Here is a 20000-nt window from a genome sequence, read left to right as displayed (position 1 = left end):
CTCCCTTGCCTCTGTCTCCCCAGCTCTAAGTGAAGGTGAATGCGCTTCCCAATTCACTCCAAATCCTGAGGCTGGCGTGGTGCCTGCTGGAAAGGGAGGTCAGGAGGGGTGTGCTGCACTGCAGAGGTGGAGGGCAGGGATGAGGATAAATCCGATGGTGGAGGAGGAAGTGTGGTGGCCGAAGTGCCGGCCCAGGTGCTCGGGATCAGTGGTGTTGTCTTTGTGTGTTCATTTTCATAGCTGAGGAACAGAAGCAACCTGATGTGAAATGCTCATCTACTTACGTGTTCATTCATTTGGCTCATTTAAAACACATGTATTGAGCACCTGCTGTATGCTGGGCACTGTGCTAGGTTCACGGACGCTGAGATGAGGAAGATGTGGCCCCAGCCCTCGAGTTGCTCCCAGGTGAGGGGGGAGGAGATGGACCAGGGACAAGCAGGACCGCAAAAGTCATGCAGTGGGAGGCCGGAGGTTAGGAGCCGGGCATTGGAATCAGGCCAGATCTAGGTTCAAATCCTGGCTAAGCGACCTGGGGAAATAAACACTCTGCACCTCGGTTTCCTCATCTTTAAATGTAGAGCTGCTTTGCAGGGTCGACGTGAAAGTTAACTGAGATAATCAATGGAAAATGCCGTGCATACAGTAAGTGCCCAATAAATATGGTGATTTTCAAGGACAATTGTGATTACAGGGGTCACAGCAGAGGTTCAGGAAAAGTGCTGAGGGAGATGGGGGCAGAAGGAGACACTGTGTGTTAGCACCTTGAGAAGTCCCACAGGTGTCCCTGAAACCTCTTTGGTCTCTGAGGTGGTTTCCCGGGGGTGTGCCTCAGTTTACCATCTTTCCCCCCTTCTCCAGTGGAAAGGCTATGAAACAAGCCTGACTTCCTGGCAACCGCACAAGTGGGGTCCACCACTGGACTCAGGGCCCCCATCCCAGCTGTCAGCATATGCTCCCTTCACAAAGGCTCAGCCGGGCAGGGAGCTGGAATACAACAGGGTGGCTGTAGGTGGTGTCTGCTCAGCCTCCTTCCCTCCCCCACTCAGGCTTGGGTTCCTGACACTGCGTGGGACACTGGCGTCATCCTGGCAGGCAGCCTCTGGGCCATCTCAACTCTACTCAGTGCAGAAAATGTTCTTTTAAGGGATGGCATGCAGCCATACCAGGCGTCTTGCTGGGCGTAGCTGGATGGATGACAAAGGAGGAGGAGAGGAGGGTTGTTTGCACAGGGGCTGGTGGGGCGATTGGCCCCTTATCCACAGCCGCTGGCAGCAGGCCATCTTGGTGACTTGGCCTAAAAGGAAGGGCCCAGACCCCAGACACTCTGGTGTGGGAAGGCTGGGGACTTCAAAGAAGCTCTGGAAAGCAAATTTATGGGAACATCACCCAGAAGAGCAGTCTAGATCCCCCAGGACTAGCTTTTCAGGTTCCAGCTAGGCCTCTCCAGGGACCAGAATCACTGGCCACCACAGGGAGCCACGGCATTGTCACAAACCCTCAAGGGATGGGGACTCCACAGCGTTACTTGGATTTGTCTCTTTCTGCCCCAACAATCTGGTCCCCAAGCATCTGCCCTCCTAAGAGGCTTTTCCTGATGGGGAGGCCAGAGCCCAGCACAACAGGGATCCTGGCTGACTGACCTCCCTGGGCTGCACCCAGGTCACTGCAGAGTCTCTCTGGATGGCATCAGTTGAGAAGCCCTCATTGGCTGCCCCTTCCTCCCTGCTGTTGCTCGTCTCAGCCGCATTCCTTCCTTCCCTCCCTCCTCCCCTGTGAGGTGCTGGGGCCTGGAGAGAAGCCCTCAGGGAGTTTAGAAGGGTCTGCTGTAGACACCAGGAAGGCTGGGGGTTGCTGTCCCCCTTCCCAATCATCCAAGCTGAAATTGGGATGTGTACTGTAAAGACAGAGTCTCTCTTCTCTCTCCCATCTCCTGTCTCCCTGCGTTTCACCCTCCCTCTCATTCTCTTCCGTTAAATAATACTGTGATGGATTGTAAAAGGTACTTAGCTGAATCACAGAGTTTAGAGATGGAAAAGACCAATTAGGTCATCAAGCCGATCTCTCTCCCGAGGAGATGCAGAAAATAGGAGGCAACAATAAACAATTTTATTGGGATATTAATTTAGGCGCCCGAAGGCCTTGACTTGTGTCTCTTAATATAATGCAGTGGATTTCTTCCCTTCCCCGCTAATGTAACAGTGGGGCCATTTTGTGAGCAGTTGGTTTGCAGGATGGCTTTTCTTTCCCTCCTTTTCCCATGGAAGGTCCAGTTGGAATTTCGGAAGAGCTGGGAGCGCTGGCGGCTTGAGCACTTGCACATCCAGAGGGACAGCAGCATGAAGCCCCTCAAGTGTCCCACCAGCAGCCTGAGCAGTGGGGCCACGGCGGGCAGCAGCATGTACACAGCCACTTGCCAGGCCTCCTGCAGCTGAGACTCCAGCGCCTGCTCTCCCTGGGGTCCTTGCTGCAGGCCGGGTGGCCAATCCAGGTGGGAGAGACACTCCCAGGGACAGGGGAAGGAAGGGACACACACACACATACATCCTGCTTTCCCTCCCCAAATCCATCAGACAGGTAAATGGGCAGTGCCTCCTGGGACCATGGACACATTTTCTCCTAGGAGAAGCAGCCTCCTAATTTGATCACAGTGGCGAGAGGAGAGGAAAAATGATCGCTGTGAAAATGAGGAGGATTTCTTCTCATGAAGCCACAGGCCCTTGGGGTTCCCCCAGACAGAGCCGCAAATCAACCCCAGACTCAAACTCAAGGTCAATGGCTTATTAGTGAAACTGGGGCTTGCAAGAGGAGGTGGTTCTGAAAGTGGCTCTTCTGACCTCAGCCAAACACAGAGCAGGAGTGACGGGAGCCTCCTCTGCTTGCACCACTTGGGGTCACCACCCTCCCCTGTCTTCTCTCAAAGGGAAGCTGTTTGTATGTCTGGGTTGCTTATTTCCCTCATCTTGCCCCCTCATCTTACTGCCCAGTTTCTTTTTGAGGGGCTTTGTTTGGGCCACTGCCAGCAGCCGTTTCTGGAAACGGCTGTAGGTGGTGTTGAGAATGAGCATTGAGAAGGTGCCCGCTTCTCCTCCAGGTATTTGTTTTGGTGCCTGCCTCTGCCATGCCCAGAGAATCAGGGCAGCCTTGCCACCAGGGAGCCCAGCCCTGGGGTATGAGCTCCCAAGTCTGTTTTAAAGACGCTCAAGAATCCTCTGGGTTTCATCTAGGGACACGTTAGGAATGTCCAGACTGTGGGTGCAGATTACCTGCCACTTCCAGGAGCCCAGAGGGCCAAGAGAGACATTGCCTCCACCTCTCCTTGGAAATACATTATCTGTGACCACACGCTGTCTCTTGAGTGGGAATTTGGATACACTCTCTAGCTTTAGGGGATGTGACCATGAAGAGACTCTCTTAGAGAAACCAATAGTCCCCATGATCACCATGGAGGCAGGCTCCCCCTGTCTTTGAAATTCTCCCACTTGGGAGCTTGTATATACTTCATTCACTTTTCTTCATTGCTGTGAACAGTCTGTGTGCGTAAATGGACAATTCCGATTCCTCCCATCTAGTGGAAATGAGCGGAATCATGGTGGTTGTGGTGGTGTTCAGGAGAGTGCAGCAGTAATTGATTTGACCCACTCACACTTGGAGCTAATTAAGGTTTGCCCTGCCTGCAGCCTCCCCCACAAATAATGAACAGCAGAAAGGCTGGGTGGGGAAACCTACCAATTCTGTCCCCAGCCACGGTGAGGAAGCCCCAAGCCATGGTGACACACAGCAGCACTGCAGATACCCAGACAGCCAGCCATCCTAGAGAGGCTGGCAAGGAGTTCGTGGCTGCAAAGGAAGCTTTTGGAGCAAGAGAGAGCTCGCTCTTGGGCGTCAGGACCTCCGGGGAGAGCAGAGGGTTCCGACGGATTCCTTTATGAGTCGGTCTCTCCCTCCCTTTTAAATGGTGGGAACCCTCCCCCAAACCTTACCCCAGACACATTCTCCTGTGCCCCTCAGAGAGGCATGTGATGTGCAAGGAAACTAGGATATTAAACACATCAAGCAGAAAATTTCTTATACTTCAGCTTCAGTGAAGTGTTGTCTATGTTAATAGGGAAGTTGAACCTCGGGCTAAAGAAAGGAATTGTGTGGATGGCTGCCTTGACTGAGACAATATGGGCAGGGGGGCATTCCTGCTTCCCCAGAACAAGGGCAGGCTTCCCAGTGGCACCCCTTATTTGCTGTCTCTTCATGAGGGTGGGCACCAGTGGGTTGATGTGGGGCACAGCTCTGGTGCAAGTGTTTAAGTTTTGGATAAACTGAGGATTTTGAGAATGATTATTACATTACATAGCAACAAAGAAACAGATTGATATAATCTGTGTGAAATAAATTGCTGAGAAGAGGGATTGTAGGGAAGAAATTGCTTAGTTAGGCACCTGGGAAGCTCAAATCATTTAGTTTAAACTGTAAGTAGAGTTGTCTTCCCAACTGGAACTGGTGATTCCTGATTTCAGAAGGCTCGTCAGACCCCCACACCCAAGCCTTTTAACATGGAGGAAGTTTGTCTTTCATGAAAACATACAAGATATCGAACTGAAGAAATCTTTGCTTTGCTCTAACCCCCGCTCCCCACGCCCCCCGAAGCTATTAATAGTCATTCAAATGGCACTGCACTCTTTCCAAGCTCTCCTAAGCTAAATATGGCTCCAACAGGTCTGGGAACTATGGAATGCGATGTACTCTGAAATTCCACCAGCTGTTTACATGCCTGATGCCTAATGCCACACGCCTGGAGCTTGCTGAGAACTCTCTCGGCTGCCTCTGTCCCGGGGTACTATTGCTGACCAACAGGGTGTAGGTGCTGCTTTTGTTTGAGCTTTGCAGCCACAAGGTCTGATGGCTGTTGTGAACAGCAGTTGACTTCAGCACTCTGGCCAGCTTCCTCAAACTTGTTTGGGGCTTGCATTTTGTCAACTTTTCTTTGCCATTTCAGTCTTTCAAGCAGCCGAATCACAGAACTGAAACAAACCACTTACATTGCAAAGTTCCTTCCCTTTAAAATGAGTTTCTGGATTGCAGGGATGATTTCTGATGGTCTTAGTATGCCTCATGCTGTAGACCACATCGTTGGAGCTCTGGGAGACTCTGAGCAGAGAAAGACCTTGGTGATCTCCCCTGGCCCAATCTATAGGATTGAGGAATGAGGCTTGCAGAGGTGGCTTGCCCAAGGTCACGACACCAGAGGGTGGTTGAGCTGGGCCAAGACCCAGACAAGCCCTTGTCTCTCAGTCTAGTGAGGTCTCTGGGAAGGATAGGTGAAAACTATAAATAGCTGTTCAAGATACTCTAAGTAAAAGTCAGTGGTGTTATCTGGAATTTCTGCTGAAGAGGAAACACAGCGGCAAAGGTAGACTCATCAGATGGTGAAAGTGTCATCTCCTTTGTAATTTATACCGGTGAGAGGAGGGGAAGGATGTGCTTTCCTGTTTTTACTCTGGTACTTCATTCATCCTTGTCTTAAACTTTAGAAATGAAATGCATCAGGGCACACATACGCATAGAAACAGCACGTGAGTCATGTTGGACAGCAATTCCAGCACTCTTTTAATGGACTGGCTTAATTTTTTTTTTCTGATGCCTCTGTATGTGTTTGAAAAGTTGTATTGATAGCCACACAGAGTGTACTAAAATAGCCTAAAAGGTCTAGAACCTCCCCCTTTACCTCTTTAGCACTCTCTGAATTTGGAGACAGCTAGCAAATGGCAACTGTAGCCTAGCAAAGATGGCACAGCAGCACAAAGGGCAAATGGAGTCAACTCCCATCCATGCTCTGAAGGTCTTGGCCACTCTCATCAGGGTTGGCTGTGTTCTATCCAGCAGCTCACAGTCAGGAGACCTCTGCTCCTCAGTCCCTCCCATTTCTTTCTTCCGCAAGGAAAGAACATTGTGTGTGGGTGTGTGTGGGTGTATGTGTGTGCATGTGTGTGTGCATGCTTCTTCTGTGCATAACAGCATAAAGTTAGGAGATGATGACTCCAGAATCATCACACCCGCTGTGCAGGTCACAGGACCGCACACCCGAGGCTAGGAGTCTAAGTGGTAGATACTTCCTCTCCATGCGCAGACAGGGCTCCCATTATTTGCTAATGCCTGCGACGTGCTCAGGGAAGGCAAAATCTATTCCAAAGGTTTATTTTCCCTCTGTTGAACTGATTCTAATCTACAGTACTGATCCTACTTTTGGCTCCTATGAGGCAAACTATAAAAATTCTCAAGTAAAATACAGAGGCTTAGTCTGCTAAGACACCTGTGTGAATGACGTGCTAAACATTCAGCAGAAACCAATTAGGATCAACTCTAACATTTTCCCCTCTTTTGTGGCTGGAGTGAGTTCCCCTGGGAAAGAAAATAGCCCAAGTGAGAAATTTATGCCAACCACATTACCATGCCCCTATACTGTTACCTGCTGGCCCAAATCAGCTCTCTGGGTCTGCAGAGGGCCGAGACAGGAAGCGTTATTAAGCAGTATAATTTTAAACACTTTATTTAGTGCCACAGTGTGTCTGCAATATCTATAACTACTTCTGCTCTGTCAATGAATACAGACTGGCAGGAAGCAGATAAGCATAATTGTTTTCCAATAACTCCCCAAGCCTCTTGGACGCTCTCTCTCTCTCTCTCTCTCTGTATATATATATGTGTGTGTGTGTGTGTGTGTGCGTGTGTGTGTATATCTGAATCCCTCAGAGGAGAGAGTTTTCTCTCTTCTTTGGCCATTTTAGTCTGTTTTCCAGGACCTTGTCTAGCAGTGGCTCCATTTTTCCCCTGATGCATCCAACTTCCCTCCCTGCACTCCTCCTCCCCGACTGCTGCCTCAGGAAGAGGTGACCCTGCTGGCCATACTGTGAATGCTGTTCTTTCAGCTGTGACCAATTTGGGGGTGCAACTGAGAATGAGGGGCTGTCAGGGTTGAAAAGGATGCACCTCATTCTACATTTGGATGCAATGAGGAGTGGGGCAGCCACCGGCTTGGATCCTAACTTACATTGGGTGATGCAACCTTTCCGATGGGGCCTGCCAAGCTCTCAGTAATTAGCCAGCCTAGACAATGTAGCATGACTAATTATTGCTGTGTCAAAGCAATTCAGGACAAGAAAAACATATCTAAATGAGAATGTTTAGATGTAGTAAGAAAAGACCTCTCACTACAGTTTGGAACGTATAAAAAGTTGAGTTCTTTGCAGGGGAGCCAATGGGAGCATTGAGGGAAGGGCAAAATTCACCCCAGCCAGCCAGTGCTTGATCTTGCCAAACAGTTCACACTTTACCTCCAAACCTGCAGTTCTAAGCTCCTCCCACTAAAATAATCATCACATCCTCAAAGCAGACAAACTCCGGCATCCCATCAGTTCTGGAGGGATTTGATGCAGACCTTTAAATGCACCAACAGAGAGGTAAGCCAAGCTCTCAGGAGGGACAAAGCTAGATTTCTATCTTCAGTGCTCTTGGGGGATGTTTGTTCTTCATGAATGTTTAAACAAGATCATTTCCATGTGATTTCCTAATGTATAAATTCCTGCAAAATATGACCAGTTTCTATAGGTAGCGAATGTGTAGGTCATATAATTCCTTGTACAGATGTGAATGGATGCAGGCTCTTTCCTAATTTGCCTTGTAAGTCAAATAAAAGTCTGTCCCTACTGTCTCTCTTGCTCTTCCTTTGTGAGAGGAGGCTTTCTGCAATGTCAATCCAGGTGACTCACGGTGCAGTGGGAAAACACAAAAGATGCCGTTTCCAGCCCAAGGAAAAAAAAACCCTGCTCATTACTCATACTGTGATTTTCATCTTCAAAGCACTCACCAAGTACTAATTTATCCATCGCAGCCTTTATGCAGGGACTGCAATGTCATTTAATTAGAAAAGTTGGGTGGTCGAGTGGCTTAAACAATGACTGACGGCCAAATGGATGTGTATTTTAATTCCGCTCATTCATTCGATCTCTCCTGTCTAAATGAACTCAGTCCATTAAATCCATTTTTAAAAAAGTCATAAAAGCATAAGCTTTGTTTGCAAAGCAACCACAGAATTTGAATGGAACTGCTGTTTAGAAATTCATCTTCAGAAAAATGAACTTTTCTCCAATTTAAATAATTACTCACTCTCCAGATTTGCAACTCACTCTTACAGAAAGGCAGAAGCATTGCAGATTCCCCTAATTCCCCCATCATTTCAGTTACACCTATTTGAAGGTCAGTGTACTTACCTGAAAGTATCTTTAAACATCCGCTTTTTAGATAAGCTGTGGTAATTGTCCCTTTCAAACATGAGAATAATTCTTACTCTAAGAGCAAGTTACACCTATAACCAACTCCTGATAGTGGCAGGTGGAACGTCTGTGTTTGTTTCTCTGCACCCATCCTGCTTTTGACTTAATTCCCACCCCTACTGATATTCTCGCATTTCTGTGCTCTTCCCCTTCCACTTAGCAGGACCAAAATAGAGGTTTTTATCCCCTCCCCACCTTTCAGGAAAACATCCACCCAAACCAATTAATGACCACCACATTTCTAGGTAGCTATTATGAATAATATAAATCAGGTAGAAGTGCACCTTCTTTCTCTGAGGTTGCACTGTGGCTTAATAAGGGCTTGACCTCAGCCTAAAGAAAGGGGGTTGGGGAGCTGTTCTGAGGCCTAGCCACTGGGGAGACAAATCAGAATTCTTGGCCTCCAGACTCATTCATGTTCACATGCAATATAAAGCCATATTCTAGTGAATACTGCCCCCAGATAGGGAGGACTGAGTTCCACATAGAGTTTGTGAAGGATCTCACTCACATGCCATTGCATATCAGCATTTTCAAGGTTTAAGAACTCCTGTCCCCTTCCCTCATTATCCTCCCAAAACCCTGTGCCATGAACATATGGCAGTTCAGTCTCTTTCAATCTCTGTCTCTGTCTCTTCCTCCGTCTTTCCTTTCTTCCTTTCTCCCTCCTTCCCTACCCATCCTCCCAACACATACACACAAAGAGAAAGACTGAAAACGGTGAGGTTTTCCCCATCAGAAGTAGAGAAATAGTTGGTGGGGCAGAGAGGGAAGGCTGGAAACCAGCAGCACAAGCTGGACTAGATGACAAATGTAGCCAGATGGTTGGAGAAGATGGGAACAGAGATCCAATATTGTGTGACTACAAGGAAGGAGTCAAACTGAGTATCCCCGAGGTGGGAAGGGTAGGTGAGGAAGAGAAGATGAAGGGGCCAGAACATAAGCAGATAAAGAAAAAAGAAAAATAGTAGACTGTTTAAATGTGAAAAAGAGCTGTAGTGAAAGAGGGGAGGAAATTGCAGAGGAGGAAAAAAGAATGAGAATTACAAGTGGCAAGTGACAAGGAACTAGGTTAGGAACCCTATCTCCAGTCAGCGTTATTAACTCCATCTTCCATAAATCTGAGCTCCTTCCCTGTAGCGTTCTCTAATCCTAAGCAGTGATAGAGTATTTTCTTTTGTACAAAAGCTCATTTTAACTAACACAATGATTTTGGAAAGAGAAAAAGACCCATGGCCTAGAGTGAATCCAAGAAGACTTTTATTTTTTTCGCACTGACACTGGGCACCAATGTGAGAATGAATTACTATGGCTCCCCCTCATGTAGGACAAATAGACCTTAGAATTTATTTGTGGTACAACCTCCAACTACAAACAAAATCAATAGCTGAGAATTACAAACACTGGGTAGTCCCATGCCGAGAGATGGATTGCCTTAGAGCTAATGCAGGCTGGTAACACCCAGAGGCGATTAGCAGGTTTTTGTTTTGTTTTGTTTTGTTTTAACTTTCCAAATCTTTAGGGTGAAAGAGCAAGGACTTGAGGCAGTAAATGATATTTACACAAAACTTTTTTTAATGCCGATGACCTAAGGTGGCATTAGAAACACACTTGGCAACTACACAAACTAAATAGTGACAACAAAAAGGCCATGGTTACTTTACTCTTTAGCTCCAATCTTTGACCATCTGTAACCGTTATGTACATTTCTGGCTGAAAAAAAAAAGGTGTTTTACCACCATATTTTTGCCCTCCAGAACCCTTCTGAACCTTCAAAATTCCTAGGAAATTGAATTTACAGCTTTAATAAACCCCACTGCTACCCATCAATTAGATGCTACTTGACAATAAAATCATCCTCAAGCTCTTTCATCTTTCAAATCCTGGTGTTAAAAGTAAAGACTAGAGAACCCAAACCAGAGACACACACCAAAGCAAAGACATTTCCCCCTAGTTAAGTTAAATCAATGTCTTCCAATGGCATCCTTTGGAAAGGTACAGTTAAAAACACAGGCAAAGGCTGGACACAGTGGCTCATTCCTGTAATCCCAGCACTTTGGAAGGCTGAGGCAGGTGGATCATGAGGTCAAGAGATCAAGACCATCCTGGCGAACATAGCGAAAACCCGTCTCTGCTAAAAATACAAAAATTAGCTGGGCATGGTGGCACCTGCCTGTAGTTCCAGCTACTCAGGAGGCTGAGGCAGGAGAATTATCCATCGCAGCCTTTATGCAGGGACTGCAATGAACCCGGAGGCAGAGGTTGCAGAGAGCTGAGATTGTGCTACTGCACTCCAGTCTGAAGACAGAGCAAGACTCTGTCTCAAAAAAAAAAAAAAAAAAAAAAAAAAAGATGAAAAGATTTCTCGTGTACACTCATCATATGAAAGAACCATGTTACATTAAGAATTATACTGTGTTGAAATATTCTCAGCTATCAAGAAAAACATCTATAACACCCCAGCTACATGAAGTATTTACAAAAACACCTAGAAATTGGTAAAGATTGTGAAGCCTGCCAAACAAGGTGTGGTGGTGCCACAAGTCCAGAAAGAATGCCACCCATGGGGTCTCAGAATCAGCTGTAATGGCAATGCTCTCACTCACTCTCCTAGCCTTGAACAACACCTGCTTCTCAAACACAGACCTTCCTTCTGGCAGGAAGGGGCCCTTACCTCTCAGGCTCCATGACTGAGTTAGTCTTGCTGTCACTTCTTACATGAGAAGTGCAATAGCTCTTTAGACATTCTGTATCCACAGTGCAGATCTCCTGAGAGCATGCCAAGCTACCCAAACCCCAGTAATACCCCAAGTTACAGTCATCTCCATAATGAAGTGTGGGGCTCATGCACCTTCTGCATTGGCCGCCCACATGAAGAACAGCTTTCTTCAGCTGCACTAAGAATGATGCATAGATGTAGATTTCCAAAGGCTATAGCAGCAAGATCACAGAAACCTTACATGAACTTCAGAATCTGACTTCTCTCTCTTCCCTGGGGCTGGATCCTCCGAAGTGATCAGATCCTAACATGAATTTCCAAAATGATCATGTTTCTTCAGGAAATGTCTCTTCCAGGGCCCTTACTCGCCCTGCATTGCCCAGCCTTTCATTAGGCCATGAGGATTCTGGGAAAAATGCAAATTGCCTAGGAAATGCTCCTTTTTACAGAAATAGATTTTTGAAAATTATATATAGGGCAGAACCTGATATAATCTATGAGAAGAGCCAGAATAGCCAAAGACATTACTTTTTTTATTGATGAGGATCTAGAACAAGGCAATTGTTTCATACCAACCGGGTGCCATTTCACAATATGTTTGGCACTGCCAAACTCTGTCTAAATCTCAGAGGAAAAGTCATTAGAAGAAAAATGTTTAAAATAAGCTCTAAAAAACAAAGTTATTTCTGTCCCTAGAGATGGTCCACTGTAAATGAACTGACATGTATATAAAGAATACTCTGCCTGTCAACACATATGCTTTTCTCTAACAGTTATTAAAATAAGATCAATATTATTAGTGAAGCAATAAATGAAATATTTACCAAGAGAGAAAGGGAGTAAAGGACATGGAGATATGGGGGTAGGGTGCTATTGTAGGCCGGATGGTCAGGGAAGGCCTCTCTGATGAAGTGACATCTGAGAGACCCCAGTGGAATAAGGGAGCAGGACCTAGGATCATCTAGGGGAGTGAGTTCCCAGAAAAGGCAACAGTCAAATCCCTAAAGCAGAAAGAAGCATATTTAGTTTGTTAGATCAGTAAACTATGGTTTACCACCTGATTTTATAAATAAAGTTTTATTGGCACATTCATTTACTTATATATTGTCTATGGATGCTTTTGCTCTACAATGGCAAAGTTGAGTACTTGCAACAGAGACAGTTTGGTCAACAAAGCCTATTTACCAACTGGCCCTTTACAGAAAGTCTGCCAAACCACAACGTAAGATGAACACCAAGGAGGTGAATGTAACCTGAAAAGAGAGGCAGGGGCCAGATCACTTTGGGCCTCGTAGGATAAAACCACCTAAACAACCACCTACCTACTAAACAACAAACACATCCCCAAGAGATTAAGAGTGCAGATATTATTTACAAATTTGGGTTCAAAGGTTTCTTTTCACTGCCTCATTCTAGGGTACCCATCTGACCTCTGCTTTATTTCTGGTCCCCAGGGTTCTCAGCCTTTTTTTCCATGCGACAGGGACGTACGCATCTGAGAGGGTTCCAGGGACATATCCACAATAAGCCCAAACAAATGAGATTTAAGAAAATTGTCAAATGATCGTTCACAAATAATAATTATATGCTACAAGTTATTTTGATACAAATGTGATATTTTAAACTATATCATAAGACACAATGAAACTACTGCTACAGGCTATATTTTCCAGCATTTTTTTTATTCAAGTAGAATTCCCCAGAAATGAAATATATTCAAAGACCTTGCTAAGCAAAGTGTGGTCCAAAGACCAGTGGCATCAGCACCTAAAAGGTGGTTAGAAATGCAGAATCTCAGGCCTTGACCCAGACCTATTTAATCAGAATCCACAGTTTCATGAGATCCCCAGGGGATTTGGTGATTAAAGGTTGAGATCCGGTTTTAATAGGGATTGGCTTCTAATTACTCTTTTCTAAGAGATGGAAATATAAAATTTTAAATTTCAAAGAGGTGAGCCTGGTTTGTACTATTCGTGCTAGTGACAACCGAATACAACTGAAGTGTTTAATAATATGGGATTGGCTAAATAAAGGCTGGTACATTTATCCATACAGAAATATTATGCAGCTGTCTGTATAATGTAGGAGAATAACATGAGAATATATTCAGAGTTAATCATTAAGTGAAAAAAATCAATTGTAGATAGGACTAAGACTAAAAAAATGTAAAGATAGGACTAAAGAACAGAATATAAATGTTATAAACCTTAATGATATGATATAACTAATAAAATGAGGGAAGGAAGAGAGGAGGCATAAAAGGCAGTGTTGGCATGTGGATTTCATTATCAGGGCAAAATATATCAGTTAAGGCTGATAAGTAGTAGGTTGTAATTATATTTAAAGATATAAGTCAATCAATTAGTCAATAAATCAGTAGAACTGGGGTTTGAAAGATGGAGAAAAGTAGGAAGAAGATGGAAATATAAATTTATTACACTTATTTTTATAGGATATTAATAAACACTGCCTAAAAATATCAATTTTTAAGTAATCAATATAAAGTTAAAAATATAAACTTGAAATAGAAATTTAAACTTTCTAGATTATTGAAAGAAACACACATACACACAAACAAAACAAGCAAACGAAAAACCCAGAGACCATATGGTAAAAGAAGCTACCTAAACAGAATAATATAAAATGTGATGAGATAAGCAAGACTTTCATAAACATAAATAAGTTAAACTCACCTATTAAAAGAAAATATTCTCATAATAGATTATAAAAGAAAACACAACTAGTCTTTATATACAAGCAGCATACCTAATAAAAATAATTCAAGCTGAAAACAAAACTATGGGCAGAGGCACATGAGGCAAATGCAAACAAAAAGTAAGCAGGGCTTCCAGCCTTAATATCAGACAAAAATAAATTCAGGGAAAAATGCAATAAAGAAAACAAAGAGGGCTTTGCATAATGATAAAGGGGACAATCTATAATGAAGACCTAAAAATATGCTTTTTATACATTTCAAAATCTAAAAGTGTTAAAAAATAATATAATCTCATGAAAATCACCGATAAAAACCATAAATAAAACTATTAACAAACAGAATCTATCAGCACATTAAAAAATAGTACATCACAATCAAGGGTGGATTCCAGGAATAAAAGGATGGTTCAATAAATAAATCTGTAATATTAATTGATTATATTAATTGATCAAAAAGAAAAACTATAAGATTAATGTTCACTACATTGAAAGGAGATTTTGTGAAATTCTACATCCATTCTTAAGAAAAACCTTTTAATAACATAAGTACAGAGAAGTAATTTCTTTTTTGTTTGTTTTTTGTTTTTTTGAGACAGAGTCTCGTTCTGTTGCTCAGGCTGGAGTGCAGTGGTGTAATCTTGGCTCACTGCAACCTCCACCTCCCAGGTTCAAATGATTCCCATGCCTCAGCCTCTCGATAGCTGGGATTACAGGGACCTGCCACCACACCTAGCTAATTTTTGTATTTTTAGTAGAGACGGGTTTTCTCCATGTTGGCCAGGCTAGTCTCGAACTACTGGACTTAAGTGATCTGCCTGCCTTGGCCTCCCAAAGTGCTGAGATTACAGGTGTGAGCCATTGCACCCAGCCCAGATGAGTGCTTTCTTAAGATTTCTGTTTGTCTATCTATCTATTCACCTACCCCAAAGCCAGGATCATGCTTAGTGGGAAATACTGGCACATGCTTATTAAAGTCAAGAGCAAAACAAAGATATCATTGATTACTATTCTGATTTAACATTTTTCCAGGTGCTTTAGCCAATGTAATGAACAAAGAGAAAAAAATAAGAGGCATAAAAATTGGGAAAAGAGGCTGGGCACAGTGACTCACGCCTGTAATTCCAGCATTTTGGGAGGCCAAGAGGGGAGGATCACTTGAGGCCACAAGTTCAAGATTAGCCTGGCCAACAAGGCAAAGCCCCGTCTTTACTAAAAATACAAAAAATTAGCCAGGCATGGCGGCGCACACTTGTAGTCCCAGCTACTCGCGAGGCTGAGGTGAGAGAGCTGCTTGAACCCAGGAGGCAGAAGTTGCAGTGAGCCAAGATTGTTCCACCGTACTCCAGCCTGGGTGACAAGAGTAACACCCTGTCTAAAAAAAAAAAAAAAAAAAAAAAAAAAGGGAAAATAGGAACTAAATTTTACATTATTTGAAAAGGAAATAATTACCTACATGGCAAATCCAGGCAGATCAACTGAAAAACCATTATAATTAGTAAGAGAATTTGGTAAAGGACTGGTACAAAATTAATATACCAAAATCAATAGTTCTCATGCACACACACACACAACAATGACAAGTTGGAGGAAATAATAGAAGAAAAGATCTACTGACCTTAATAGCAAAAGATAAAATAACCAGGAGTAAACAGGGAATAGGAAGATCAATATAAAGCAAACTTGAAAGTGCAACTGAGGGGCAGTAAAAGAGGCTTAAACAAATGGTAGCATACTGTATTCTTGAATAGTAAAACAGTAACTTACAGATGTGTCTTCTCCTTAAGTTATCTGTATAATGTGAGACCAATAAAAATATCAAGAGAAATTTTGGGGACCTGGTCAAGTTAATTCTAAAGAACACAGGGAGAAAATAAACATGTTAAGTATAAGTTTTAAAGAAGAAAGCAAAAATAAGAGTAATAAAGAGGTGTCTACCCCATTCAGATATTAAAACACACCAAAGAGCTTCAATAATAAAAAGTGAAGTACTAGAATATGGAAAAGCTGTCAGATCAAAATAACAGATCAGAAAGCCCAAAATAGATACAAATACACAAGAAATGTGGTATATGATACAGATGGGTTTAAAATTAGCCTGAAAGAGTTGGGTTATTTAATAAATGAACCTGAGGGAACTAGTTAGATACCTGAACAAATAGATGCCTGAATAAATAAAGTTGGATCCGTATCTGTAACCCCACTCCAAAATAAATACTAGGTAGATAAAGAACTTAAATATAGAAAACGAAAGCAGTGGGTAAACATGGAAATTTTTTTGCCATATGACAAAAACCCAGGTCATAAAATAAAATACATAAATTTGACAACAAAAAATTTCTACACAGAAACAAAAACAGCAACAAGTTTGAACAAATTGAGCAAAAATATTTGAAATGCATAATTCAAAGAGCCAATTTTCTTCATTTACAAAGAGTTCCTAAATGAAATTTTAAAATTCCCAATAACTCAACAGAAATCATGCAAAGGCTAAAACAGTTCACAGGTAAATACAAATGACTCATAAATTTATAGAAAGATGTTCACCCATAATAAGAAATTTAAATTAAAACTATGAGGTGCCATTTCACCTCTCAGATATTGGCAAAGTACAGAAGACAGTTGGAAAACACCCTGTGTTGGTGAGGATATGAGGAAATTGGCATTTTCATACATTGCTGGTAGGAATGTAAATAAGAATCACTTCTATGCAGGGCAACATCTATCAAACATTTTCAGTCAAATATCCTTTTGCCAGCAAATCTAATTCTAACAAATTATCCCAGAGAAGTATTCCCATATGTTGAAATGACATATGTACAAGGATATTCGTTGTACATTGTTTGCAACAACAAAAGATTAGAAATGACCTAAATATACATTAACGGAGACTTGTTGAGTTACAATCTATCCATACAATGGTATACTCTGTAGCTGTGAAAAAGAAGGAAGCAGCTCTATTTGTGCTGATGTAATTACTAAGAAATATTGTTTGCTCAAAAAGCAAGAGGCACCCAATATTCTTTTCTGGAATTGCCTCTCATCAATTCCTTTTATTCGTTCCTTAACATCCAAGTCCTCAGAATGCATCCAAGCTTGTTATTCTCCTTCATGATTATCACCTTTCTCCCAGGTGGTTTTCTCTGACCAAAATGCTTTTTGCCCCCACCTTCTTTTTTGGGGGAGTACCTAGTCCTCCCTTAAACTCAGCACAGCGCCACTGCCTCCAGGAAGCCCTTCCTGACCCGTGATTTAAGACCCTCTTTTGAGGCTGGGGTCCTCGTTCAGATGACATACTCTCAGTGTGGCTTACCACACTGCACTGTAACTGTCTGGTTACTGGCTACCTCCCCCATTTGACTGTGAGGTCCTTGAGAAAAGGAACCTTGTCTCCCTTATATCTGTATGAGCCAAGTCCAGCACCAGGACTGGCAAAGTTTAGATGCTCTGTAAATGGATAGATGGATGGATGAATGAATGACATAGAGAATCTACTCCCCACCATAGCATGGATGATCTTTTAGAAATGGAAATTGAGGGCCGGCTGCAGTGGCTTACGCCTGTAAACCCAGCACTTTGAAAAGCCAGGGCAGACAGATTACCTGAAGTCAGGAGTTTGAGACCAGGCAGGCCAGCATACAGTGAAACCCCTTCTCTACTAAAAGTAGAAAAATTAGCTGGGTGTGGTGGCGCATGCCTGTAGTCCCAGCTACTTGGGAAGTTGAGGCAGGAGAATTGCTTGAACCTGGGAGGCAGATCGTGTTACTGCACTCCACCCTGGGGACAGAGTGAGACTCTGTCTCTCAAAAAAAAAAAAAAAAAAAAAAAGAGAGGAAAAAAAAAAGAAAATTGGATCATGTCACTCCCTTACATAAAAACTTCAAATGCATATAAATAAAATTCAAACTCCTAAAAAAGAAAAAAGCAAGCAAGCAAAAGAATAGCGTGTTTAGGATGGTGTCATTTGCAGGCTTGAGAAAGAACAAACACGGCAGGGTAGAGGGAGATGTTCTCCCTATACACCCTATGTAACTCTTGACTTCTAAAATATATTCACAGAAGTACAACAATATTTTATTCCTTCCTGTATTTCCAAAATGGTCTAAAACGAGCATGTACTTCTTGTTGTAATCATTTAAAGAAAACCTCAAAAATAAAGGACGTTTAATTTCTGCGTAGTCTTTGGAGTTAGTTCCTCATTGTTTTAAAGCTATGTTTCTTCTTCTCTTGCTTTGGTGTTCCAAATGAACAGTTTGAAAAATAGCAAACCTCATTGCTCCCTTTAAAAATGCACAACCGTTTTCTTTGCTTGGATCTAATAATCACTAAATTTTCTTCCTATTTTAACATTTATGGTTTACGTCAGCGGCTCTTAATCTTTATTATGCCAGAGATCACATCAGGGAGGCTGTTAAAATGCAGATTCTCAGGATTCTACCCCCAGACATTCTGAGTCAGTGGGGGCCCTGGAATCTGCATTTTACCATTACTACAGGAGATTCCTATGTAGGTGGGTGGTCTATAGACCATACTTTTCAAAACGTTCATCCATGACTTGTTCAGGAAAGAGTATTTTTCATGTAGAAGTGAAAATCCTATATAGTATTTAGGATTGCAAGTGATTTCTCCCTTGAAAAAACACATGCACACACACACACACACACACCTTACACCTTTATAAGCATTCACATTGTGTCCTATACTTCATAATACAGTTTTGTGTGCACTCATCTTGTCTTCTCTCTCAGCTTTTTGAAAATGGGATGCAAGTCTTTATGTATCCTAGTGCTCCAAAGTTGTGAAATAAAAGTATGTGTGATAGAAACCAAAGCATATGGTTCAAAAGTTACTTTCTTTGGCTTCGGGAGTTGGTTTTCTCTGCCAACTATGTAAATTCTTAGTCATTCCCCTTCTCCTTCCCGCAAAGCTCAGCTATGTGCAAGCAACTGTAACACTGCCTGCTAAGTCTAGAGAGGAGCTGCTGTTTTATTTTAAAATACATATATAAATCACTTCTGGTAGCTTTCTACGCCTTTCCCAGGACCTCTGATGAGCCCTTTCCTCTGTAAATTTTAAAATGGAAAAAAAAAATCTGAAAAAGCAGCACAAGTGGTTGAGATAAACATCCCAGAGGGTTTTCTACATTACGTAAATTTTCAAGTGTGAGGTGAAGGGACCCGTGAGGTATAGTGGCAGCTCTACGCCACCGCCTGGTGGCAATATGCTCCATGACATCCCAACCCCACCCCTGCATCCCTGGGCTCTTAGGGACGCTCATCCTATGCAGGAGCTCCTGTGTGTGTGTCCCCAGCAGCGCCAAATCCAGGGCATCTACAACTATTTGCTGGTATGAGTAGCAGGAACTAAAAACACATAGCTCGAATTTTGATGTCTTCTGCCCAACTGAGGGTCACTGGTTCTTTCAATTGTATAATTTTCTAAGATTTTGCAGCACAGAGCTTTTTAAATGACACACAGGTTAGTCAAAAGACAAATGTGGAAGACTGCCTATACTCAAAGCATAACTCTAATAGCACAAAATACACATGCCTGTCATCACTGGAAAAGCTCCAAAGCTTTTGAGAAAGGTCATTACACCCATCCACAGGGACATTCACCCTCACTCAAACCTGAAAAACTTAGGTCAGGGCTAGCATGAAAGTGACTGAGTCCCAGAGGTACAGCTCAATGACTTGGCCTAAAGAGCAGAGAGAAAAGAGAACTAAGGGTTTACCAGTCTGAAGGATGCTCACATAGGCCTCCAGGGACTCCACATCCACTAAGATTAGGAGACAAAATAACCCCAGATGGTGAGGATGGGAGTGGCAAAAGTTCTTTCAGTAAACATAAAGAACCTCCTAGGAAGTACCTGGAATCTTCTTTAGGGGTTCACTAGAAACTAATTATCTTTACTTGGGAATAAATGATGGCCCTGCCCAAGGTTGGGGGTGGGGAACACACTTGATGGCATTTTGGGGTCCCTTCCAACTTTAGATGTAGAGTTTCACTTAACAGTCTCTATCAGTAGGCAAGATGGGATAATGTGAATAAAAGCAAAAACCAAGTTACTTGTTAAGACTTGAACAGAAATGACTTCACTCGTGTATAAAGTTATCACAGGGATTGCATCTACCTCTGGGATTTCAAGTTCCCTGATGACAGAAGAATCCTTTAATGGAGGCTGCATGCTGGGTTAATGGTCAGGCTATGAGTGGAAATTCTGAGATCAATAGGCCTAAATTCGG

General features: G+C 43.0%; 1 protein-coding gene across 5 annotated transcripts in view; it reads left to right on the top strand.

Moving 5' to 3' along the window:
* Positions 1 to 7702, top strand: part of GLP1R (glucagon like peptide 1 receptor) — a 42341-nt gene extending 34639 nt beyond the window's left edge. The window contains exons 13-14 of one of the 5 annotated variants that reach the window (XR_010586425.2): positions 2268 to 2491; positions 3681 to 4078. Coding sequence is in view for 2 of the 5 variants with exons in the window: in XM_045390807.3 (XP_045246742.1) it covers positions 2268 to 2435 (168 nt within the window). In the remaining 3 variants the exon portion in view is untranslated. Of the gene's footprint in view, positions 1 to 1049; positions 1331 to 2267 lie in introns of those variants that run through there. The other 4 variants (XR_010586424.2, XR_012434480.1, XM_045390807.3 and 1 more) reach the window with 4 other exon arrangements.
* Positions 7703 to 20000: the final 12298 nt, after the last annotated feature.

The sequence above is a fragment of the Macaca fascicularis genome, chromosome 4 (genome assembly GCF_037993035.2).
Source record: "Macaca fascicularis isolate 582-1 chromosome 4, T2T-MFA8v1.1".
Classification (NCBI taxonomy): domain Eukaryota; kingdom Metazoa; phylum Chordata; class Mammalia; order Primates; family Cercopithecidae; genus Macaca; species Macaca fascicularis.
This window is presented reverse-complemented; position numbering and strand designations above follow the sequence as displayed.